Below are 18,515 nucleotides of genomic sequence, written 5' to 3'. Positions count from 1 at the left end.
ATGTACTAAACACACTTACCTCTGTGATTCTCTGCAACCACCAGGTTTCAAAAAACAGCCTCACCCCTAAAGTTAAGAAAATACAAAAAAAAAAACATTTAATATAAAGCAACATGAGGGTGGAAATCCTCACCGAGTGTTTTGTTTTCCGTTTGTGCAAATTCAAGCTGGCAGCACTTTGTAAACAGATGGCTGTCAGGCCAGGAGGATTAGATGGGCCTGAAGGTTACACTTTCACTGATCCAATCTTGCTAGAGCCTCACACATGTCATGAACGACATATACGGCACACTTTGTAGATTATCAGTTACTTTTTTTTACTGATTATTATGTTTCCAGCTCCAATAGGCATTGAGAGTTTGTCTACAATAACAGATGACCCCAGACATTCACCGTCCTCCGTCCGGTGAGGAGGATTTCTCATACACAGGGGTGCAGGTCACTCGTGCCGCTCTGGTCAGTTGTCTAATCCAATTACCTGCAAGCAGCTGCAAGTAATGGGATTGTTAGTAAGGTCACTGTTCTGACCCGATTAGCCTCGACATTCAGCGCTAAACATTGAAAAACACTGACAAACAAATGTTAAGAGACAACTTAAGATCATCTTGATGGTATTTATGGGAATCATGCTTAGTTTTTTAAATGTGGAAAATGAATGTTGTGGGACAGAGATTGAGAACAAACAAGGAGTTTGTAGGGACAGACAGACAGTCTGCCTGGCCATCTGTTGGAATCAAAAGTCTTCAGCGGAAAAGGCAGGAAAAAATTATGGGGAAAATTTAGCTGGAAAATCAGCAAGTTCTGATGTAAAACTTTAGGTAAAAATCCAAAATAGTTGTATGTTAAATAGACAAGTGATCACTAATCAAAACCAGAACAAAAACATCACCAAGAAGAAAACAAATTTATGCATCTTTAGTAAAAAAAAAAAAAATAAATACTAGGATGGAAGGTTGTATGAGAGAAGATTCAAGATTCAACGTTCAGAAAATTAAAGTAACAAATTCTCCTTTTTTGTTTCTCTGTTGTGTGTACAGACCTTCTCAAACTCTGCATTTTCTGACATTTTTTACCCTATTGCAAAATAATGCAACCAGGTAAAAAAAAAGAAGAAAAAAAAAAGGTTTAGCTGTAGAGGAGAAGAACTGCAGCAGACAGAAAGCTTCACTTTCAAAGTCTACTTTATCAAAAGAATACACAGTAATATGCATGTATAAAACATAGAAAACATCATAAGCTTATAAACACCAACAAAATATAGATTCTTATGCACCAAGTTCTTGAACGTTGCTTGTAAGGAATTGCAGTCCAGTTCTTCCGTTTCTTCTTGCATTTATTTTCCACAGCATATTCAGTCCTCATGTGTCCACAAACACGTCTATTATCTGATTCACAGTCACAAAGTGTCACAAAGTGTCACAAAGTGTCACAGTCCTGGCAAAAACACCAAGTCGACACAACACTTGACATCTTGTTTGACATCGTCAGATGAAAAAGGTCCACTTGGAACCGAACGCGTCTCTTTGCATGTCTTCATTAAGGCCAGTCCAACATGTTCATCTCTCTACTGGGTGCTTTCTTCACCTGATGTGAAGGTTATGGAGCTAGACAGCAAGCTGCCCACTTAAACAGCAACAATGTCAAGATGGCTGCAAGCAGCAGGCCTCATTAACCCGATCACAGGATCATTTGTCAGGTCACCGACACAAAGGGGAGTGCGCCGTGTCCTTTTGAGAATTATTGTTAGCACTTTGCTGATGTTGCTGCAGGGTCAGGCATTTAGAACTGGATTTATGTGAGCTCTTCTTTTTCTCCTAAAGTTTGTTACAAAAAAAAAAGAAAAAAAAGAGTGAAGTATCTGGAGTCCCTCTCTTTGCAGTGCCTTGCAAAAATATTCAATATCCTTGTTCACATTTTGTCACTTCAGAACTACAAACTGCAATGTATCTTATTGGGATTTGCTACATAAATACAAAGTGGAACGTAATTATGAAGCGGAAGGAAAACGACATGAACCTTTCTATTTTGGCTACAGATTAAAAACCGAAAGATGTAACCAGCCCTCCTTTCCCTGAACCGTGAGAGATCTTCTAAGTACATATGCACTTAGGTGAATCTCAGTTCAAACTCAACAAATCTTCGAAAGCCTTAGAGATTTGTTGGAGACATTAGTGAACAAATGGCATCCTGAAAACATAAGGAATAAAGCAGAAAGGTCACGGAAAAGATTGTAGAGAAGGTTCAAGCCGAGTTAGGTTATGAAACAATATCTCAAGCTTGGAACTTCTCACCAAGATGTTCAATCCATCATCTAAAAATAGATACAAGAACTGCAAACCTTTCAAGACATGATCATAATCAGACAGGTAGAATAGAGATTAGAGGTCAACTAATAAATCTGGCCTTGAAGGAAGAGTGACGAGAAGAAAGACAAACAGCATCCTTTGAGCTTCACAGCAGTGAATCCTGGAAAAGTGGAAGCAACACTGATGGTGCTGGGCTCTGTTCATCCATAGCAAAGTACAACACAACAAGAGGCAGAGTTTCACAATAAAAAGTATTATTATTATTATGTTTGAGTTGCAAATCTTACATTTCCTTTGTGCCAAAACCAACAACAGGGAAGAAGATAAAAAAGAAACATGTAACCCTTTAGAGACCAAGTGAAGGAGTTTGGTTTCCATATTAACAGGCTGCTTTCTACTCAGTGTGGAGCCGTTTGACAGATATCTTGTATGTATTGACCAAGCGAGGATCTGTCGCTGTGTAACTGCAGTCAAAGTGCAACAAATATCGACTTTAACCTGAGTGCAACGCAAGCCGTGCCGAGCTGCTTGCACTTCAATGCTGAGGGAGGAGATGCAGTGCATTGGCGTTCGCTCGGCGCAGGAAAAAAGAAAGAAGCGAAAAACGAAACATTGTTGCACGGAGCATGAAGCACAAATGAATGGATTTCAGAGGTGGAGCTGGTGCTGCATTCGGTGTGCAAGTCCCTTAAGAAATTCACGTTGCAAAAAGCCATGAAGGGAGCAGAGCAAATATGTGGAAGCAGGTGATTTGGCCAGTGAAAGACAGAAAGCATTTTAGTAAAAAAAAAAGTCTGACAGACCCTAAAACTGGACATGATTGCTTTAATCCCTACATGGTGGTGGAATCATCATGCTTGGAGTCCCACACTATAACGCAGTTAGCAAAAATAGATTTTCTGGTGCGGAAAAGCTCTCAGTAAAGCTCAGAGAAGTGAGCCTGATCTCTTTATTTTCAGTAATAGCAGAGTGTTGTCTACTGGACAGGGAGAGATGCTTGCAAAATCCTAACAACAACATCAAACTTGTTCAGGGCAGAATGTTATTTATAACTATAATTCCAGCAAAAAAATGTCTCAATGTGGATTGTTTTCCTTGTACTGCATATCTATGGACCACTTTTTGTTGGTTTGTCACGTAAAATCCAGTTTTTGGATGAAACGTGAAAAATAGTTGAACTGGTATGAATACTTCTACAAGGCACTTTGGGTTCATTGTCACCTTGACTTGTTCCCTTTCTGCTGGTTGTAGTTTTCTTTGCTCCTGCCAGTGGGATGGGAGTGCATACAGTGATGTTAGCAGTGCTCTTGCATTAAAAAAGCAGCAGGAATCAGAGGAATCAAGGCTGCTTCATACTTTAAAACAAACACAAGTCTCTTTAAGTTAAAATGTGTACGCTGTAGATTTCTTTCTTTCTTAATTATATATTTATTTTCATCTCTTCAGCTCACACAGTTCAATGTGTCCCCACTTTAAGGGATTGAAACCTGGTCTGTTTTTCCCTTTCATCCTCGTTTGTGCCGTTTTGTTCTTCCGTCAGGACCGTGATCAGAATATTGGACATCTTTTTTATATATATATATATATATCAGTCCATTGATCAGCTCTTTATATTAAAATGGATATCATCATTCTTCATAACCTCCTCCTTCCTCTCCCATTTCTTTGGGTCAGAGTTCACCCGCCGTTTTGTGCTATTTGCACATAAACTGGTCCACGAGAGTCGTGCAGCGCCGGCACTTGACGTAGCAGCACCAGTGGAACTTGCAGTGGCAGCGCTCGTGCTTGTATGTCTTGAACTGGTCGTACCCTCTGCCGCAGCACATCAGCTCGCAGCCGTCCATGCCCTCTGAGGTTTTGTTGCAGTAGCGGCCATGCGTTCCCAGAGAGCCCGTGGTTTCGTTCCGGAGACAGTAGTCGGGGCTTGTGTCAATGTAGACCATGTCCTCAGGTGTCGGGTTGTTGAAGCGCTTGTCTTTCAGCTCCAGCTTCCCCTAGTTGAGCAAAAAAAAAAAAAAAAAAAAAAAAGGAGGTTAGAAGTTTGAGCGATACATCTGGACAGTGGACCACCAGATCAGTGGTCTGGACTTTAAATAAAGTGAGTGTATCAAGTCAAGTGTATCTGTTTAGCACATTTCATCAATGAAGCATTCAAGTAAATGTTTGTGGTCACTACATATCAAATCAATACCTTGCGTCCAATCTGCATGGCCGCAGCACTGTCGTATTTCTCTTTCAGAAATTCTCCGACTCGCCTGAAGTCGGCCAGCTGAAGCCAACAAGTTTTCAGACTGCAGGACCCGGAGACTCCGTGACACTTGCAGGCGACATGCGCTTGGTTGTAGACGGCCTGGTGAAAGACAGACGTTCATGTATATCTGTAAATAAATCCTCCTACCAGAAAAGGAAAGAACAGGCATGACGGCAAAGTACAGAAGTCTGAATTCTTAGTTTCAATACTACTCTGCTACCATCTAGTGGTGGAAATATGTAACTATAGAATTCCTGCGACAATTTCTCATATCGACATCCCAGACTGTTTCAGAGTCAAATTTACAGTATAAGGTTTTTTGAATGGAAATGACTAATAAACTGAATATATTAAAATATTTACATTTACCCTGAATTTTAAAATACTTAATGGAGATCCTTGCTAAAACACAATGTCATAACAAAATGTTATGTTGCCACCACACACTTTTGGGTATTTTATGGGAAATTTGTCTGATAGTAACCATAAATTAATGAATCATTGCGAAAAAGAATGAAAAAGAGTCTCCTGACAAACTCTTAATAGAGTGGTGTATTTGTGCAAACAACCATTTTTGCTCAATAGAACCACCTCTTACTGCAATTGCAAGTCTTTTGGACCTGTTTGTTGTGGTTTTGGTCTTCATAATGCTGTTTATTCAGCAACATTTAAAAAAAAAAAATCCTTCACAGATATAAGTACAGGTTACCAGTAGATGACTTCAAAAAGCAGTTGATTGCACAGTATTTTATTTTGGTGTATCGATGAAAAAGAGTACACCACTCTCCACTGATACCCCCAAATACTAGTGATATCAAAGTTGCATTGTGGTGGCTGAAACTTACATTTTTCTCAAGAAAGATTGTAAAAAAAAAAAAATGGACATCTCTGTTTCATTTCCTTCACCCTCAGCTAACTTTAAAACCACAAATCAAACATTGGAAACATTTGACGTTCTGTCACGCTTTTTTCCCTCAGAAAGCCTGTAATTTGTAGGATGTTGCTGCGTTCTGAACATATGGGTTTGTTTAAAACAAAACACAGAACAGGAAATAGAAGATTTACGGTCTCTGCAGCAGTAAACCTTGCAGCTTTACCAGGTCACCTAAACAACATTTAATAAACAAGCCACATTAAAACACCCCTATCCTAAACACCCACATAAATTACGCCTGCTCTCATTGAGCGCTGCACAGAGTTTAGTGTGCACCAGACAAGCTACCACACATTTACTCCCTGAATCATTTACCTCTGATTCCTAATTTCCCCTGACGCTAATGAAACCCATCATTCTCTCTCCTCACGTTGCCTGATCTCAATTACCTTCTCACCTCCGTTAACCTCTGCATCCCAAACACCCCTGACCCCTGCGTCCCACCTCCTACCCCCTGCTTTCAGACCTCTACTTTACTACCCAGCAGGCATAGCACTCGGCACCCTGCAATCCTGTGATCCGACCCCCGTGACCTCCTCAGACAGCCACGGAAAACAGAGGACAATGGTATTTGTTATTAAGGCTGCACACGTTTGGTGGTTTAGCTTGAGATATTATAACTACAACACTTATTTCTCCCGTGAAAAAAACACTTTTACCACAAAACAGTAGCAGCCAGGAACCCCATTCTGTCCAATCAAAGCAGGCATCTGTTTGTCCAGCGCCATGGTGAGGTATTTGGTGGGTCATGCCTGCTGGGCACAGTGACTCTGGACCCTCATGGTCAGTCATCCATGGCCTAGACAAGCTCTCTGTGTCAAGCACAATAGGTTTTACTCAGTCAGGGTTAGAGTGAGTGAGTGTGTGTATGAGTGTGTACTTGCCCGTGTCTGAAACACACAAGGACAGAAATGGAGAACACAGGCTGCCTTTTAGTGCCAGGCTAAGCTATGAATGAAGTGAGAAGTTAAGAAAAAAGGTCAACACACGTCTGTGCTTCACTGGCATTGTTGGTGTTGAGAGTCTTTGTTTTGACCTAACTGTAGGAAAACTAGATGATTACATTATAGTTTTCTTTGGATAGTTCTCAGTCTTACCAGTAGACTTAATTAATGCACCGGCTCAAGAAAAGCATTCCCACAGCATGATGCTACCACCTCCTTGTGTCACTGTGAATTTGGTATGTTTATGGTCATGTGCATTGTTAGTTTTCCTCCGGATATGTTTTCAGGGCACTGCAATTGTCACCCGTCTCATGTTATTTATGAAGAAACACCTGACATATTGATTCTTACAATGTGCAGTGATGATATTACACAGATTGGGAGCAGAAATGTGTCTGTTTTATATCTAATATACATGTATACATTTTTTTTAAATCGTCTGTTCTTTGTTGAAACATTTTTTTCACCTGGATTCCCACTATGGCCTGGAGTTTTCTGTGCGTTTACCCTGGCTTTTTCCATATTATCCAAATGTTCAGTGGTCTCTCTAAACCGTTCATAAATGCAAGTGTGTGTTTGGGTCTCTCTGTTGCCCTCTGATAGTGAGTGAGTAAATCTGCCAGACAAGAGGTTTTCAACAGAATTCACATAATGAAAAACCAAACAGGAATATGTTTTTATGTTGAACAGAAAGCTGAATGAGCATCTAATTTTAGTTAGTGACAATCGGTCAAGTTTGACAAAGATTCCTCCCTTGATGTGCGTCTCTGCCTCCAGACCTCAGCACACACAGACAACCACACTGCTCACTGTTCACACACACACACACACACACAGTGGCAGACCTCTACATCCTCTACAAAGACTCTGTGGTTTGCCTTGTTCAGCCAAGCAAGACAAATCCCACTTAGGACAAACCAGCGTGTCCTCAGAAGAAAGACGAAACGGAGGGATGAGGAGAAGGAGAGAAACTGTCTTCCTCCCCACCTTTTCATCTCCCTCTTCTCCTCTCTTCCGTTTCGATGGACAGACGACAATGAAAGCGAAGGATCAAACAGGAGAAGGAAGGAAAAGTTATTTCAAAAGAGTGTGCGTGTGTGGAAGCATGTGTTAATACAAAGCTGCGGCAGTATATCTTCCTCCTCATACTTTCTTCTATAGCCCCAACGGGACCGTCGGCAGAAACACAAGCTCTCCAGACCCTCACCTTTGACCTCTGACACACACAAACCTGGGCTCACTGTCTCTCACACAAATCAAACGGGGCATTTGTGCATACACACATGCATGTCTGTCCTGTAAACAGCTTAAACAAAGCTGCGGTGGAGATAAGCGGCCTGCACCCAAACAGGCGAGGAGGACGGTTTACGACCAAAAGTGCAGATTTAAAAATACACAACATCTTGCCAACGTGCCATGAAATGGATCCACCAAAGTTCATGTTCCCAATAATAATAATAATAATAATAATGTTGACGTCTAATGTGTTGCATCTGTCCGTGTTTATCCGTGCATGTGTGTCTGTGCGTTAAAGCGCTGGAATGTGCCTTGACCTGGGCGACCCAGCTAAACTCCAAGGGCGTTAGCAGTTGTACCATTTGCAGGTTCCCAATAAATAACCGACACACACACACACACACACACACACACACACACACACACACACACACACACACACACACACACACACACACACACACACACACACACACANACACACACACACACACACACACACACACACACACACACACACACACACACACACACACACACACACACACACACACACACACACACACACAAACTCTCAGTGTGGGAAGGCCACGTCAACTTTGACACACATTCCTAACAGACATACAGATATAGTATGCGGGTAAAAAGAGGAAAAACACATTTCCCCCAACAAAGTTCCCACAGCAGAACAAAAAGTGGCGGTGTGTGTTGGGTTCGTCATACCTGTCTCCCCGCTTCGTTGTTGTGCAGGTTCATGAGCATTCGGGCGTACTCTCTGGACCCGCGCGGGTAATTCTTCTCCCGCTCCTTGGCATCGACAAATTCCCGGGCGAATCGGTAGCCGTAATGCACGTTGTCGCCGCAGCCTCCCCACAGCCAGTCGCGCGGCAGGTCGCGGGGCCGGGCGGCGCGGCTGCAGCCACACGTGGAGAGCTCGCCGTCGCGGCACGCCCGACTGATGGCGTTGACGACACCGGCCGCGCTGATGGCGTACGTGAATGCCGTCTCCCTTGAGCCTGGTGGAGTGAAAAACACGAGATGTTTTTTTCTTAGATTTCAAAAGCGAACCGAGGTGCATTGCTCTGTCATTCAATTTTTTTGTACATTACATATTACCATCACAGACTTCCAGTGTATCTTATTGCCATTTCAACATATTGCAACCAAAAATCTATCTCTTGTTGCATGTTCATCAAGGAGCAGTGATTGCTGCAAGTCATTGATTCAATGCGACTGGCTGAGTTTACTTTGAAAGAAAAGTTTCCAACTGGTCTGAGTAATAAATTGAGCTTGACTGTTTTATAACTAGGATCAATTGGGAATGTATGTAACCCACTTTAATCTCTGTGGATGAACTGAATTTACTATTTTTTGGTGAAGTTTCTTCTGTTGTGAGTTTGAAGTGGAAAAATAAACTAAACTGAAATAAAACCGAACATGATGATTTATGTGGCTCGCTTTTGTATCCACATCTTTTTACCTGATACATCAATTTGTTTCAGAGACCATGAAATAAGAATATTAAGAAATATAATTAACCCCACAGCATAATGCTGCAATTACAGACAGGCTGGATTTTATTTAGTTTTTCAAAGTAAAGAGGGATAAATACATAAAAACATCACAGTTTTCATTTAGTTATTTGTAAAAAAAAAGTTTTAAAAACCTTCTTTCTCAAACATTTCTGCAACAAAAAAACTCATTTCTTTTGAAATTTCTAAATGTAGTTCAGAAACCTAATTAATAAATAAATACATTTGCATGTGATTAACTCTCAGTATAAATAAAGCTGTTCGCTGAAGTTTGTTAGACAATGTAACCTGGAAAAGAAAAACATTTGCTACTCTTGGTTTTAAATAAGTTTATTTCTGCTATTAGTTTAAAGATGAGCTTCTAATCACTTCAATAAAATTACTTTGAAAAAAATATTTAGGTACAGCTATAGATCTTTATTTATGTGTATCAGATTTTTTTTACTTAGATTTTGAACAGACCTTTCACAATCTACTAACTGAATAAGTGGCAGAAAAAATAAAACTTTCTTTTAAAATAATACAATTCTGAAAAGAGTTAGGTGAATTTGTATTCAGCCACCTTGACGTAATACTCGAAGCATGTCTCAGCTTTATACACCATTTCCCTAATCTTTATTTATTTATTTTTTGCAAAACAGCCCAATTGAGTCCGTTTATTGTTCTAAGAAAATCGCAGAATGTGAAAAAGTTCAAGACGGTTACTTTTGCAGGGCAATCTTTTCTTTTTTTTGTCAGTCAACTTAATGTAAAACCTTCAAAATATATTTGGTATGCTAACACTAATAAAAACATTTTCTTGACTCTACCTGAAAATTTAGTAGTAATGGAAATAAAACAGAGTTTCAGATTTATGGATATCTAAGGACTTGTGTCTAATTGCCTGTTAACAACTCATTCATTCGATGTAAGCAGCTAATTTAAATCAAGCCACAAATGATTTACCACTTTCTCCCGTGTCCATGTTATTGATCTCAGTTTGCTCAGAGTAAAAAAACGACAAAACAAAACCACCAACTCTCCGTCTGCATTAATACACAACCACTTAAAAATCAAACAGAGAAGATGGGATCAATATGCTGACAAGTAGGAGGTTAAGAAACCTGAATGTCAGTCATTTCTATAACAATAACAAACAGCATCCTGACTTGAAGCCACATAGTTTCCAGTTTTGTAACTTAAACGTCTATTCCGGAGATAAAGTTATGCTCTTAATTTTAATAAATACCAACAACTTGGAAAGAACGAACCATATCCTCATTTAAGCAACATGGAGCTGCACTCTATGCCCTTGTGGCTGGTTAAGTGATACAACTCAACAGTAACTTTAGGTTCTAATTGAGGCGCCCTCCAAGCCATGTTTCCCTGGGTGGAGAGCCATTACGCATCTCTGTATATAAAAAAAAGGTATACAAATAGAAAATATGAATCTTTTTGGTTGCGCTTCCATTGCAGATTTTCTGTTGGAGTATTTAGTATTGTGTAGTAAGTAGCCAGCTACTTTTATGGACCACAGTGTGGACTGGAATCAACAGCCAGCCAGACAGACAGAAAGGTATGCATAAAAAAAAAGAGAAGAAAAGAGAAAACGAGGCGTGTGAGCCTTTTTTATTATTCGGTGCGCTTTTAAAGAAACAGTTCCCCCGTCAGCTTTATGGGACCGTGGAGACTCGACTTCAAATAGCAGGTCCGGATCTGCCGGCTCGATGCTAGCTCATCAGCGCATTTCAAAAGGAGAGCCGCGGGACAATGGGGCTGCCTCACACCTCCGTATAAACCTGGAGGACAGAGGCCACCGTCAATACGGAGAGGCAGAGAGAAGGGCAGCAAACACCTCAGCTCTCGGACGGACTGACCGCCTGCAGCGGATTTGACACTTACTTGTTGAAGAGACGTTTCCCACATCGCCTGCTGGGGATTTAAACGAGCTGGACACGGACCCGGGATCGAAACCAGCGACAGAAACTTATAATACCGGAGATATAACGCATATTTTTGAAGCTACTTAGGTTTTTTTTCCACCCTCGAGCGTCTTTACGCATGACTTCCGTCGATGGTGCATCGCGTTTTGCGTTGAACAGAGAACCTCCTTTACTGCGCCTGCGCAAATGTTAACTCAGGGTTTTTGGTCCAAATTTTTGTCATAAATATAGCTGGTTAAACATAATACGATTGGTAATCAGAATAATATTGACAGGGAAGCAATTGGAAGTTTACATCTTAAATTTGTTGAATTACTGGATATTTTTGTTTTTTATATGACGCAGAAGGCGATTCTTTTGGACAGCTTGTGCATTATGGGATAATTTCTGATATTTTTAAAATAAATTTTGTCTTGAAGTCTTCATCTTCAGCCTTCCAAAATACACATGTTTCTTCCAGGCAAGGTATTTGTAAAGCACATGTTCAACAGCAGGACATTTCAAAGTGATTTACATGATTCAAAGGGGAATTGAATCAAACAAGCAAAAAAAATTACATTGCAATAGCTATATAAATTTTCTTGGTAATAATGCCAGACAAATACAAGTGACAAATTACATTCAGTTCTATTAAGGTTCAGGCTAACATACAGCAAATCCAAAACCATTCATTAATGCAGACATCGAAAACACAAGCTGTAAACTTGGTGGATTTGTTTTTATTACCCTGATGAGCAAAATCCTGTATCTGAACAAAACAAAGAAATGTATCCAAGTCATGATCTAATCAATATTGCAGCTGAAAAGCAAATCACCTCGATTCCGTAATCATGTTAAGAAGCTGCAGTTTTCTCTTACGTTCCTTGATACACATTTTAAATTGCATTGAAAGACTGAAGCCTGATCGGCAGTGCGCAGCAGCAGGTGGGGGAGGGGCAGCTCACCTCTGCTCAACACAGATGGGAAACTACAGATTAAAGGACTAAACTGTGGTGAAATGTTTATGTTTTTGAATCCTTATAAAACTCCGGTGTGCCCTCACAAAGGGAGCTAGTTCATGTCTATTAAAAAGAATAAGTTTTCTAAACAACCACATGATGCTCTTGGGTTTTTTACCCTGTAGATTGAAAAAAACAAAAACCCAGAGAAAATTACAGTAATACCTCGGAACCTCAAACCTGCTGCTGCCTTGAATTTTAACACATCCAGCATGAAAGACTCACCGATGTGCATGACCCGTCCAAACACGGACGTGCTGTCCACAGTGCTGCAGTTCCACCTCCTCTGTTTGAACTGGTACTGGCACTCCTTGATGCCCGTCCTCGCTCCGTCTCCGATGTAGCTCATGTGGTCTTGGTACAGCTGGCACAGCTTCCTCTGACTCTGCGGGGCCACACAGGAACATCAGCCGGGATTAGCAGAGATTAGCTGCCTAATGGCTCGACACTCCTGAGCGGTGCCTGTGGGGAGATTCCCATGCACGGTGCGTGGAAACTCACCTGTGAAAGGCCAGAAAGCTGACTGCAGAGGGGCTGAGCGCCGATGATGTACATCTCGGGCCGCTGGATAGGGGTCAGACCTAGAGACCTGAAAGATGCGGGGCATTTGAAGTTGAAATCTGATCAAAAGTGGGAATGCAGCTGAGACTCTGGTATGCTGGCAGCAGAGCACAAAAGTCAGGCGCAAGTTTTACTGGGACAAGTGGGCTATAAAACACAGATAAATAGACTCCTGTGGAGAACATCTCTACAGCCACTATCTTTATTACTCCTTGGATTCCTTCCCTATGACCCCCCCCCCCCCCCCAAACCCCCCCCCCCCACTCCTTAGCTCAGTACATGAAACAAACCATCTAACTGCTGATTCTGCAGCTCACGCATGTGAACGTCTGCAACATCATTTCACGAATGTTCATCTAATCCTATAGCAGCTTCTAAAACAAGTGTGGATAAAGCACCCTGGAGGTGCAAGGCTGTGCCATTTGGGAGGCCAACCAGGGTAAATATTGTGACAGAGCCTTCACATTTGTTCTATTCAAACCCAGCATCCAACGTCACAAAGCAAAAAAAAACAAAAAAACAAAAAAAACGGATCCCCCAAAAAACAAAAACAAAAACAGCTGAATGAATGCATCTTAAAATAAGAAAACAACAACAAACGGATGCGGAACATGGAGGAAATGCATCCCCAGATTATGCGTCAAACGACGCTCCAAATTATACATCGCATCCGAACCACATGGGCAGATTTCAAAGCGCCGTCTCCAGTTATCAGTCACTCACCACCACGAATTCGCCTCCACCATCAGAAGCTGGGAGCTGCAGGCGAGGACGACGCACGCCAGCTGCAGCAGATGTCGGACGGCTCCGGTCCGTCTCCTCGGGACGGGCCTGTGGTCCATGATTGTCCGCCGCGGCGCCGCCGAGCAGCCGGTGCGGAGCAAAGTGCTCTGCTGCTGAGACATGGGTGAGAAGGGTCACCACGCGTCCTGCTCCGGCTAATTAATGGAGACGGCGTGAGTTCGGCTCCAGCTCACAAGTCCTCTTTAAGTGTGCCAAATGTTCCTACTCTTATCAGACTCTTTCTGCGCAGCATACAATAAGCCAGAAAAAAAAAAACGAATTAAAAGTTTATCCCAAGGTATCAAGCAGTTGATCATCTGAAATCTATCGGAGGTGGAGGGACAGAAAATCCACTGTCGTTACTTTCGTTAAATGAAAACGTTGTGCGTAAAAGCAGCTTTATTAGTCCAGTTTAAGCCTTCTCTTATCAGCAGACAAATAAAACAAGCCAATGTGTGACATGCAGAATCCAGCTGTCTGGTTTGGACAGTAAAATAAAAATACACATATTAACAAGGATATTAAAATCTGAAAAAAAAAGGTGAGGAGACCGCTGCCTGTCCCTCCTGTCCCCCTGCAGCTGCTCTAACGCCGCTATCGCTCCCATTCCTTGTTTAAGTTTAGACTCCTCCTCTTCTTCGCACCCCGACTTCAGTCCAGATCCGCCTCCCCCTCCTGTCACCACGTGAGAGGAGATCAGATGAACAACTGGAAACCACACACATCAGGGATCTGACACATCCATCTACAAATGTCTGTGTATTCTGGGTTTACGCCCCCCCCCCCACACACACACATCCCCATATCACAAAAAAACCCGGAATAAATTGGAGATTTTATTTAATAGATCAACACAATAGAGTGGACAGAAAATGGTTTACAAATAACTTTGCAAATGTGAAAAGTGTGACATGTATATGCATTTATCACTTCCTTTTTTTAAATACATCTTCATAAAATACCATGCTGTGGGGTTGGACTTAAATCTATTGTCCAAAACGGCAAATATGACACGTAAAATGCAAACGATGAGCTGGCAGACGCTAGCTAATTAGGTTATAATCGCTAATCAATCGCTAATCTATTGCTAATTAGGCGCCTTCTGAAGGTTATTTGTTGAATCTTTTTAGGGGTGATAGAGTAAAAATGACTGGTCCCGCTTTTGTATTCTCGTTTGTAAAATATTTTTGCAGGAATGTCCACTTATGGATCACGCTTTAATCGACTTTTACAAACAGTACTGTATGGTTGTGACTTTGAAGGAAAACACATAAGTTGAGAGTTTTTTTTTATTACAACTAAAAATAATAAAAGAGTGGTATATTTAGTCAGCAAGTTCAGTCCTTGAGTAATTCTGTACTGCAACTTTTGGATGTATACTTGTTACAACCCACCTGAAGCAAAACGTTGAATTACTTCCCTTGTGAAGGCCTGGTAATTAAGCAGTCACTTGATTCAGATGTGTTGGAGCAGAGATTGATCTGAAAGCTGCAGAATAGAGGCACTTTAAGACCAGATGCTTTAATCTGATGGCCCCGTCGCAACACGGCAGTGGCAGTGTCATGTTAAGGATGTATTATTTTCCTCCCACTTTCGTGCAACACCCGTTGGTTTGTTTGCATAAAATCAAGATAAAGTAGTCTGGTTTATGGCTGCAACTTCACAACATGTGAGGTGTGAATATTTTATTGAGGTCCTGTAGACAGCAGATTGTGGCCTGAGGTGATTGAAGTGTGGCAATCCAGTTGTTGATTCCTTCTCTCCATCTATCCATCCATCCATACATGTGAATGGGGGCTGAACCTTTTTTTCTTTTTTGCTTAACAACCAGCCTTTACTAAAAGTTCATGTGGGTCAGATTCCTTTTATTAGCTGAAGTGAATGATTTGTTTGAGTAAAAGGTGAGTGCCTCAAAAATCTCCTAATCCTTCCCCCTCTTTGGAGTTTAAAAATAAAAACACACACACACACATACACACACATACACACACACACACACACACACACACACACACGTAGGAACAGGCACATGTTACCCTACACATTCACAGACAGACGGTCAGGAGAAAAAGAAAAGGCGTGCTGAAGCGAGCTCTCCTCAATTCATAACCGGGTCTATAAGACAAACTGCAGGCGGGTCGGTGGGTGGTGAACCTGCAGAGCAGCTCTTTGATCCGACTCAGTGCCTCTCTATAAAGACCGCATCCACTCGGCCAAAGGAGGATTTGAATGGGAGGCCCCCGAAGCCTAGAGAAACCGATCAAAACCATCCATAAAGAGCTGCTGGTAATGAGCTCCTCCCGGCTGTTTTGCTCAAAAAAAGAAGGAAAAGGACAACTTTACAAATACTCACATTAACAGGTTGGATCCTCGTTTATTTAGCAGTTTCATACTTCCGAAATAATTTGCCATACACGTTTGCGGAGATCATTGTTTACTCTCAATGATCTCAGTGAGAAACATCAAAGTTTTGGTGTGTGCGTTACACTGAGACAGCAGTGCGGAAGGTAAAAAGGTGTAGCTCATCTTTGAGCGTTTAAACCTGTTGCAGAGTAAATACATCAACAGTAATGCATGGTATGAGATGAAGAAATTATTTTCTTGTAGTTTTCTCCTCTCAAATGAGGAGACTAATAGGACGACAGCGCCCCCATCTGGGAAAAGATGAATATTAACTTTTAGTTATCGCCAAACATTCAGTAATGACTCAGGAAAAATGCGTTAGAGATGTTAATTACACAGATAAATAAACCTTTATATGTGTACATTGTTTCGATTTTCATGCAGTCTTTTTATTTTGACTGATATTTATTTTGCAATTATTATTCAGATGTTTGATCTGCTGCTTGGTTTTTGGTTTTTACTCAATTGTACTCTGAGTTGCCCTGACATATTTCCAGGTTTTTCAACATTTTAAAAACAGACACAATGATTCAATATTCGTCATTAAACTGCTGTTGCTACAGGCTTAAAGTATTTTGTCACATCACTTCAAACTACAAAGCATTTTGCAACAAATATACCATCACAAACACATAAACTATATTGAAGTGGAAGGAAAATTATGCAGCTATCACCACAGCATCACACCAGATAAATAATTTTTTTATTTTTCACTAATAATTAAAAATGTACGTACACTTTATTTGAAAGATTGCGCATAAGACTGACATAACGCATGTTATGAAAAAGAAGGAGTCTTCTTGAATTTTTATGATTGTCGTCATGACGTGTCATTCAGTAAATAACGACACTTTTAATGCAAAGTTGCATAAAAAGTCCATTAAAAGTGTCAACTTTGCATTAAAAGTGTCGTTATTTACCGAATAACACTACGAACTAAGACAATTTAAAGATTACAAGAAAGTTTGCCTGTTTGGAAGGAAAATGCAAAGAATTACAAGTGGTTATAAAATGTTGCCTTTTAATATTTTCTAAATTTAATATACATCAATGGCCAGTCCCGTACTAAAACAGGAAAACAAAAGTCTGTATCAGTAGAGAGGGACTCAGCAAATCATTCAGTAGCAGCCATTTGATTAAATAGACTAATATTACAGCGCCATCTACTGTTATCCAGATGTACAAAGTTTACTTTAATAAAGATATAAGTGCCTATATTCAGTTGTATTCATGTTGTCCTTTATGCTTACTATCCATATCAGCTTTTGAGACACTGCAAAGTGAACTTGTTCCAAGTCTCATTTTCGGTCTGCAGACAAAATTAAATCTTTGGAAATATGAAAACAAAGGACCAAAAATGATTCATGTAACGCGAATCCTACATGCAATGTCTCTATTAAGACACTAGGAGGAGCAGTTGGGCCGCAGACGTCCCTTCAGCAAAAGAAATGGAGGTAAAGACAGGGAGGGAGGGCTGAGGGCACAGAGGCACAACTTGGACAAAGTAAGAGGAAGAAAGAAAAGGGAGGGGAGCGAGCGGATGGTGAAAGAGGGAAGGGAGTGTCCATGTAAAGGATCCAGAGCGGCAGAAAGGGGTGGAAGGCGCAGGGAGGGCGGCACGTCCCTGGAGGATATGAGCAATAGGCGTGCAACAGGGAGCAATGCCTGAGAAAGTCGGCAACTCCTCTCTGGATTAACATCCAGCCTCACTTTTTTATTGCCTCCAGTGCCAGACTGGAGCGGCAGCAGCGGCAGCAGCAGCCAGCTCCCCTCCTGCAGGGAAAGCAGCTGCAGTCGGCTGATGGAGGCTGATCTGGTGCCCCGAGGAAGCCGCTGGTGCCAGAAAGCAAAGTATTAATTCTGGGAAATGACTGTCACTTTTAAATTGATTGCTCATTAGTTAAAGGGAGAGAGTTCAGGCAGAGGAGAAAGCTGAGGATGCACAGAGCGAACTTCGGTTTTTTGAGCACCTTCATCTCCGCCGAGACATCTAGACAAGTTATTTTTTTTAATGGCAAATGTTAATATATTATATATTTTTTTCAATAATATGAACAGTTTAAGATTAAGGTACCATTGGGAAACATTACTGAAACAGTCAGTCTGATATTATTATTAATAATAATGCAGCTCTTTTGCAAAAGTAAAAGTTGTGAAAGTGAAAATGCCGTTTTAAAAATACAAACAGAAATATATACATTTCTGTGAGTGAAACACAAAATACAAATACAATTTTTCTAGGCGTAGATTCAGTTTTCAGCAGCAAAGTGCAAACAGAATAATTCTGAATGTTGCTTCCTTTAAAGTATTTTTACTTTGCATTTTCATCAGTGCTGCTTTTAGGAAGCTCCTGATTGACCCGTCTGCCTGTGTTCTGACAAAAACAACGAGACTTTGGATTCAAACAGCAGGAACAGAAAAACAAGATTGTCAGAGTTTATTGGAAAATGGATGCAGGGTTGAACTAAAACTGAACCTGTTCAGGTTTGCTTTTTAGTTTCTGGCCCGTGTTCAGTTCCTGTTCTGCAAGTCGTTCTTTTTAAACTGCTCCGTCTCTGATTGCTCTCTCAGCTGCTTCCACTCTGCTCATTATTCTCATCCGTTTGTTTCTCTCATTAATTCTCCTCCCCAGTATATATTCCCAG

The 18,515-nt window shown here is 41.0% G+C and overlaps 1 protein-coding gene across 4 annotated transcripts in view; it reads right to left on the bottom strand.

Annotated features, from left to right (window-relative positions):
* Window positions 1–18,515, bottom strand: part of wnt5b (wingless-type MMTV integration site family, member 5b) — a 91,833-nt gene that overhangs the window by 16,960 nt on the left and 56,358 nt on the right. The window contains exons 1-7 of one of the 4 annotated variants that reach the window (XM_008400748.2): window positions 14,862–17,597; window positions 13,408–13,577; window positions 12,625–12,712; window positions 12,349–12,508; window positions 8,395–8,687; window positions 4,498–4,656; window positions 20–4,300 (exon numbers count right to left, since the gene is read on the bottom strand). In XM_008400748.2, coding sequence (XP_008398970.1) covers window positions 4,001–4,300; window positions 4,498–4,656; window positions 8,395–8,687; window positions 12,349–12,508; window positions 12,625–12,712; window positions 13,408–13,526 — 1,119 coding nt within the window. In that variant the 5' untranslated portion in view covers window positions 13,527–13,577; window positions 14,862–17,597 and the 3' untranslated portion in view covers window positions 20–4,000. Of the gene's footprint in view, window positions 1–19; window positions 4,301–4,497; window positions 4,657–8,394; window positions 8,688–12,348; window positions 12,509–12,624; window positions 12,713–13,407; window positions 14,238–14,861; window positions 17,598–18,515 lie in introns of those variants that run through there. The other 3 variants (XM_008400745.2, XM_008400747.2, XM_008400744.2) reach the window with 3 other exon arrangements.

Source organism: Poecilia reticulata, linkage group LG23, assembly GCF_000633615.1.
Source record: "Poecilia reticulata strain Guanapo linkage group LG23, Guppy_female_1.0+MT, whole genome shotgun sequence".
Taxonomy (NCBI): Eukaryota; Metazoa; Chordata; class Actinopteri; order Cyprinodontiformes; family Poeciliidae; genus Poecilia; species Poecilia reticulata.
The sequence above is the reverse complement of the archived record's forward strand: the minus strand, read 5'-3'. Positions and strand labels throughout refer to the sequence as shown.